The sequence below is a fragment of the Terrapene carolina genome, unplaced genomic scaffold (genome assembly GCF_002925995.2).
Source record: "Terrapene carolina triunguis isolate 2854851 unplaced genomic scaffold, T_m_triunguis-2.0 Scaffold34864, whole genome shotgun sequence".
NCBI lineage: Eukaryota > Metazoa > Chordata > Testudines > Emydidae > Terrapene > Terrapene triunguis.
The window spans coordinates 1-7,062 of NW_020699215.1; the positions used below are offsets into that span (position 1 = coordinate 1).

At 67.7% G+C, this 7,062-nt stretch overlaps 1 protein-coding gene across 2 annotated transcripts in view; it reads right to left on the reverse strand.

The window, feature by feature from the left end:
- Window positions 1-1,409: 1,409 nt before the first annotated feature.
- Window positions 1,410-7,062, reverse strand: part of NELFE (negative elongation factor complex member E) — a 6,245-nt gene continuing 592 nt past the window's right edge. Inside the window, exons 2-12 of one of the 2 annotated variants that reach the window (XM_026646311.2) lie at window positions 6,349-6,526; window positions 6,051-6,123; window positions 4,735-4,880; window positions 4,582-4,656; window positions 4,156-4,190; window positions 3,039-3,235; window positions 2,675-2,819; window positions 2,395-2,449; window positions 1,907-2,009; window positions 1,514-1,593; window positions 1,410-1,459 (exon numbers count right to left, since the gene is read on the reverse strand). In XM_026646311.2, the coding sequence (XP_026502096.1) occupies window positions 1,520-1,593; window positions 1,907-2,009; window positions 2,395-2,449; window positions 2,675-2,819; window positions 3,039-3,235; window positions 4,156-4,190; window positions 4,582-4,656; window positions 4,735-4,880; window positions 6,051-6,123; window positions 6,349-6,423 (978 nt within the window). In that variant the 5' untranslated portion in view covers window positions 6,424-6,526 and the 3' untranslated portion in view covers window positions 1,410-1,459; window positions 1,514-1,519. Of the gene's footprint in view, window positions 1,460-1,503; window positions 1,594-1,906; window positions 2,010-2,394; window positions 2,450-2,674; window positions 2,820-3,038; window positions 3,236-4,155; window positions 4,191-4,581; window positions 4,657-4,734; window positions 4,881-6,050; window positions 6,124-6,348; window positions 6,527-7,062 lie in introns of those variants that run through there. The other variant, XM_026646309.2, reaches the window with a different exon arrangement.

Genomic DNA, 7,062 nt, shown 5'->3' on the forward strand with positions numbered 1-7,062 from the left:
GGGGGTCGGGGGGGGCGTGGTGCTGAGCCTCCCTCTGCCCCCAGAAATCAGCCTGCGAGGCCGACGCGAAGAAGGCCCCGATTTACGTCAATGTGACGGACGTGAGTCAGGTGGTGACACCCCGATTCCTCTGCACCGGGGGGATCGACCCCGTCGTGGACCCCAACACCTGCAAGGGTGAGCGCTGCCCCCCCGGGTTCCCACCGCCCCCCCCGGCCCCCCAACCCCCCCCCGCCCCCCCCCCCCCGCTGGGATCCCCCTGGGGCCCCCAGATCCTCACAGCCCCCCAGGTTCCCGCAGCCCTTGGCCCCTGAATCTCCCCCAGCCGCCCCCCGGGCAGGATCCCCCCAGGATCAACTGTTACCCCCCAGCCAGCAGCAGGGATCCCCCAGCTTCCCCCACGACCTCCCTGCTCCCCACTGGAACTGCCCCCGCCATCTCCCTCTAACCTTCTTCTTCTTCCCCCAGGCGACTCCGGGGGACCCCTCATCATCCCCAAGGGCAAACGCTACATCCAGGTGAGTGCTGCCCACCCCGTACCTGCCCTGGGGCCGGATGGGAGCCGGCGCCCCCTAGAGGGGACAGGCTCCCCCTTCTCCGTCCTTGCCTTCTGCCAGTGGGGGGAGCTGGCCCCTGACCCCCCTTTCTCCCCCAGGTGGGCGTGATCAGCTGGGGCGTGTTCGACGTCTGCAAGCCGCCCAAGCGCAAGGCCCCGGCCCACGCCCGCGACTTCCACCTCAACCTCTTCACCGTGCTGCCCTGGCTGCGGGAGAAGCTGGCCGAGGAGGGGCTGGGCTTCATCTGAGGGGGGCCGGGGGGACCCCAACCTGCCCCCAGGCCCCCCCGCACAGGAGTCCCCCCCACCGCCCTGTAAATAAAGGTTCGCTTCCCAGCCCTGCTGCATGGTGCGGCTGTGAGGCTCGTGAAAACAGAGAACTCGTCTCATGACTGGAGGGCTAGACTGGCCTGGGGGGCGGGGGGCTCTCCCCGGGCAGTCAGGGCTCCCCATTGCCCCAGGGCGGCGCTAGGGGCTGTACTGCAGGGAGCGGGGTGGGGGCACCAGGGGGCTCTCCCCGGGCAGTCAGGGCTCCCCAGGGCGGCGCTAGGGGCTGTGCTGCAGGGAGCGGGGCGGGTGGCAGCAGGGAGCTCTGCCCGGGTAGTCAGGGCTCCCAATGGCCCCAGGGCGGCGCTAGGGGCTGTACTGCAGGGAGAGGGGCGGGGGCACCAGGGGGCTCTGCCCGGGCAGTCAGGGCTCCCCAGGGCAGCGCTAGGGGCTGTGCTGCAGGGGGCGGGGCGGGTGACAGCAGGGAGCCAGGCAGGGAGAGCTAGGGGGCAGCGCTAGGGGGCGGGGCAGGGGGCAGCGCTAGGGGGCGATGCTAGGGGGCGGGGCACAGGCAGACTCAGGTGGGTGCAGTTTCAGAGGGTTTATTAAGGTGCTAACGAACCCCCCCCCCCCCCCCCCCGCCCCGGCCCGTGAAACGGCGGCGCCCCCCCCCCCCCCCCCCCCCCCCCGGCGGGCTCAGAACAGGTCCTCGTTGTAGACCACCTGCGAGCGCCTGTCCCGGTGGGAGCCCTTCGCGCTGTTCTTCACGGCTGGGGGAGGGATGAGGGGGGGATTAGTGTCGGCTGGAGAGACAGGCCCCCCCCCTGCCCCCGCCGGGATAGAACCCAGGCATCCTAGCTCCCCCCCACTAGCCCCAACACCCCTCCCAGAGCCAGGAGAGAACCCAGGAGTCCTGGCTCCCAGCCCCCCCTGCTCTAACCACTAGGCCCCACTCCTCTCCCAGAGCCGCGGAGAGAACCCAGGAGTCCTGGCTCCCAGCCTCCCCTGCTCTAACCTAACACACCCTCCTCCCCAACCCCGAGCAAGGAGAGAACCCAGGCGTCCGGGCAGCCTGCCCCTTACCTAGCGATCCCCAGACGGATTTCCCGGTGGCCGCGTCCAGCATGGGCTGTTTGCGGGCGATGCTGACTTTCAGCTGCACATCCTCTACCACGGCCCCGTTGAGCTGTGGGGAGAAGGGGACACGGCTCTGACCCCAGCCCCTCTGTGCCCCGGCCGAACCCACAGCACCGGGCAAGGGGTCCCCAGGTAACCAGCCCGCCGCCCCACCCCAGAGCCAGCTGCACCCCAGCACTGGGCGAGGGGTCCCCGGGTAACCAGCCCCCCACCCCAGAGCCAGCTGCACCCCAGCACCGGGCGAGGGGTCCCCGGGTAACCGCCCCGCCCCGGAGCCAGCCGCGTTTCCAGGCCGGGCAAGGGCTCCCCAGGTAACCAGCCCCCCGCCCCGCCCCAGAGCCAGCCGCACCCCAGCGCTGGGCGAGGGGTCCCTGGATAACTAGCCCCCAACCCCGCACCAGAGCCAGCTGCATTTCCAGGCCGGGGGGCCATACCTCAGTGATGGCCTGATCCGCTGACTCCATCTTCTCATACGTGACGAAGGCGCAGCTGGGGGGCAAGATGTGAAAAGGTTGTCACTGGCCCCCCCCCCCTCCTCAGCCCCGCCCCCTTTAATTCCTCCCTATTATTTCCAGCCCCGCCCATCCCTCCTTTAGCCCCTCTGTGATTTAGCCACCCCCCTAATTCATCCCAGTCCCACCCACCTGACCTAACCACGCCCACCTCCCAACACAGGCCCCTCTGCTTTAGCTCCACCCCTGGCCCCGGCCTCACTTGCGAGGGTTGTCCATGGAGAGGTCGATGATGGTGCCGAAGGGGGAGAAGGCTCCGCGCAGCAGGCTCTGGGTCATGTCGGTGCCGTACACGTAAACCGTGTTCCCCTTGCGCGGGGCGCGTCGGTCCGGGAACGAGTCCGACCCTGCGGAAGACGGGGTCAGAGCCACCGGGGAGAACAGAACCCAGGAGTCCAGGCTCCCAGCCCCCCCGCTCCAACCACCAGACCCCACTCCCCTCCCAGAGCCGGGGAGAGAACCCAGGAGTCCTGGCTCCCAGCCCCCCCAGCTCTAACCCACCAGCCCCCACTCCCCTCCCAGAGCCGGGGAGAGAACCCTGGTGCCCAGCCCCCGCGGTGGCGTACGGCGGAAGCTGCCGTCCCGTTCACGGTCACGGTCCCTCTCGCGGTCCCTCTCCCGGCTCCGCTCCCGGCTGCGCTCCCGGTCGTAGTCCCATTCGAAGGTGCGCAGCCCCTCGCCGCGCTCCGGCTCCTTCTCGGGGTCCCGCTCATCCTCCGGCTCCTTCTCGGGGTCCCGCAGGCGCTCACTGGAGCTCACGAAGCTGCGGCGGGGCGGGATCGCACGCTGGGGTTATGGCAGAGTCGCTGGGGAGCTGCCCCGGCCAGGCCAATACGGCGGGGGGGCGCATGGGGCGGTCACGCGAGGGGCGGTTATGGGGCAGCGCTCAGGACCCCGGGGTGGTTACGGGAGGGGAGTTTGGGGCAGTTACGGGAGGGGCACTGGGGGGCCCGGGGCGGTTATGGGAGGGGAGTTTAGGGCAGTTACAGAGGGGTGCGAGGGGCAGTTACGGGAGGGGGGTGTGACGAACTGGGATTGTTCTTACTGTGGTCTTTGAATGCTGAGTGGGGAGTGTGGCTGGGAAGGCAGGGGAGGTTGGCTAGGACGGTCTGCATTGGGGGATGGGAGACTGGCCTTGAGGGAAGATACCTGAGCATGTAACATGAGAACCCAGGAAGGGGTTAGAGGCCAGGTGACACCTTTGCCCGGGAAACTGAACAAAGGCTGTGGGAGGGGTCGCTGAAGGGAGAGTTTCAGGAGCTGGCTGGGGAGCTGGCTGGGGAGCAGACGGGGCTCTGGCCTCCCAAGGGGGCTGTGGGGCCCTGGGACCCCAAGATGGACCTAACTGGGGGGGATCCTGTTGTCTGTGCCTGCAGGACTTGTCTTGGACTGTATTCCTGTCGTCTAAATGAACCTTCTGCTTTACTGGCTGGCTGAGAGTCATGGTGAATCGCAGGAAGCCGGGGGTGCAGGGCCCTGTGTCCCCCCACACTCCGTGACAGGGAGTTTAGGGCAGTTACAGAGGGGTGCAAGGGGCAGTTACGGGAGGGGAGTTTAGGGCAGTTACAGAGGGGGCCTGCGGCGGTTACAGGAGGAGCGCGCAGGGCAGTTACAGGAGGGGTGTTTGGGGCAGTTACAGAGGGGTGCGAGGGGCGGTTATGGGAGGGTCTCATGTTCACTCACCTCTCATAGAGGGATTTCCGCTGGGGGCGCCGGGACTGGAGCAAACAGAAGACATCGTCATCCCCTCTGAGCGCAGCCCACCTCACGGGCTGGGAACTCCGGTGTCCGGGCCGCAGCTCAGCATGCCAAATCCTCCCCTTCACCCCCTGCCCCAACTGTTCACAACGCCCCTCCCAGAGCCAGGGAGAGAACCCAGGAGTCCTGACTCCGAGCCCCCCCTGCTCTAACCCACCAGCCCCAACTCCCCTCCCAGAGCCAGGGAGAGAACCCAGGAGTCCTGGCTCCCAGCCCCCGCTGCTCTAACCCACCACACCCCACTCCCCTCCCAGAGCCGGCGAGAGAACCCAGGAGTCCTGGCTCCCAGCCCCTCCTGCTCTAACCCACCAGCCCCCACTGCCCTCCCAGAGAACCCAGGCGTCCAGGTACCTCCTGGCATTCGTCGTCGGCTGACAGGCTGCGCTGGAAGGGCTGGAAGGTGGGGGCTGGTCCCTTCTCAGGGTCCTAGGGGGAGACACAGAGTGAAGAGGGGTCCGGGGGGGTTCTCGGCCCCATGGCACCCCCCACCCCTCCCCCGCTCACCTTCAGCTTCCCCTCCAGCGTCCGCGAGCGCTTGAACCCGCAGTTCTTGTTCTCCGCCTTGATGGCGCTGATGGCTCCCGTCTTCACCAGCATCTTGGCCTGCTCCGTGGCCGTGGCCGTGTCCACCACCGGCTGGTCCGAGATGGCTGGGGGGAGGGGCAGGGCTAGAACCCAGGCGTCCGGGCTCCCCGCTGCAACCACTAGTCCCCACTCCCCTCCCAGAGCTGGGAGAGAACCCAGGCATCTGGGCTCCCAGCTGTGACAAAGTGGGGGGGTTTCCTTGTTTTCGGTGGGGTTCCAATGGTTTGCATGCGGAGGGGGTGTGACTCAGTGTCCCTGGGTGTTACTGGTTTAACGAGGGGAGGGGAGAGGGAGTTTGTGGTTACAGAGGACCGGAGAGGGAACTTGGGACCCCAGCCAATGGCCTGGAGGATGGATACCCCAGTGACTGGTGACCTGAGACCCCGTCCCGGAGGCCCAGCTCAGGAGGTGCAGCCGGTTCTGGCCAGTGGGCGGACAATGGGCTGCAGAGTGAGGACCCAGTGACCTAACCAGCCGGTTCCAGCCAGAGGGAGAAGCAGGAGAGGAGGCCCCAGTTTACAACCCTGTTTCCCTGGAGAGAAGACAATGGACAGAGGGGGGGCCGGGGATCTCGGATGCCCAGCTGGGAAGCAGGGGGGCTCAGGGCTGGAGAGGGGGAGCAGGCAGAGCCCACCTGGATGCAGGGAGACTGGGATGTGCTGGGCTGAGGGAGGCCAGGCCTGAGGCCCTGAGAGTTTCCTGTGCTGCGTTCAACTCTCAATAACCCTCCTGTGTTACACTGGCTGAGAGTCGCTCCAGGCTAGAGAACGGGGGGGGGGCATCAACTCCTTCGGGGGGTGGAGACCCCGGGGGGTCCAGAGCGAGTGGACTCCCTGAGGGGGCCCACGGCAGAGACAGACGTGCTAAGGCTCAGAGAGGTGCGGCTCCGGGAGGTGGAGGGGCCTGACCCCGGGAGAGAGGGGACCCCCGAGAAGGGCTGTCTCACTGAAAGGGGCACCCCCCCCACGGACCGCACGGGGCCAAGAGTGGGCCCGACCTGTGAGTCCGTGACACCAGCCTCCCGCTGTAACCACCAGCCCCCACTCACTTCCCACTGCTAGGGAGAGAACCCAGGCGTCTGTGCTCCGCGCTGTAACCACCAGCCCCAACTCCCCTCCCAGAGCCGGGAGAGAACCCAGGAGTCCTGGCTCCCAGCTGCCACCCCGCAACCCCACTCTGAACCAAAGCCCCCACCCCCTCCTAGAGCTGGGGAGAACCCAGGCATCCGGGCTCACAGCGTTTAATGCCTCCCTGGCTGGCTTGGCTGGTCGAACTCTGTTGCTTCTTTAGAGCCAGAAGAGCCTTTTTCTGGGGGTCGAAACGGAAGAGAGTCAGTCGTGGGGCAGTTCCCCCTTCGCCCCGCCTCGCATTCTCCTCCCCCCTTCCCCGGCCCCGCATTCCCCTCCCCCCCGCCCCGCATTCCCCTCCCCCCTGCCCCGCATCCGCCTCCCTCCCCACCCCAGCCCAGCCCCGCCCCCTGGGCCCATCTAGCCCAGTATCCCGCCTGCCGAGGGGGGGGTTACGGGCTCTGACCTTCTTCTTCAGCTTAGCGAACTTCTTCTGCAGGGCCTCCTCCTCCTCGGTGAGGGCGGGGGGCAGGACGAGCATGGCGGGGGGCAGAACTGGGAGCAGGACAGGGAGACTCGTGGGGGGGCTGTTCCGGGGCGAGCCCCCGGCGCTGCCTCGGGTCCGGTCGCAGGCACTGTGGGTCCTGCCCAAGGGAAGACAGAGCCGTGACTCCAGGGGGCTGCTCAGCTCCTCCCCCCGCCCCCCGGAAAGTACCCACAATCCCCCGGGGAAGCCTTTCACCAGCACCCACAATGCACTGGGGCAGCCCCCACCTTCTCCCACAAGGCAGCCTTGCTGGCGAGAGTCCAGAATGCCCCAGGGCGCCTGGGGTGCAAGGGACCCTGCCAATCCCACAATGCACCTGCTCTACCCACAATGCCCCAGGCCTAGGTCAACTGACACTCGCCATGGGCACTGCCGGCCTTCATTACACCTGGCCCCCAGCCAATCTCAGCCGAGATACCGCCATCCCATAATGCCCCTGGGGTGCGCCAGCCAATCCCGCACTGCCCTGCAACTCTGCCAGTCAGCAACAGCGGCCAACGCCGCCAGCCTTCCCCAGCATGCACCAGGACAGCCCCGCTACCGCTCCCAAGATGCACTGGGGCCGACGCCAACTCCCCCCGCGCCCCATCACCCCTGCTACCGCTCCCATGATGCACTGGGGCCGACGCCAAC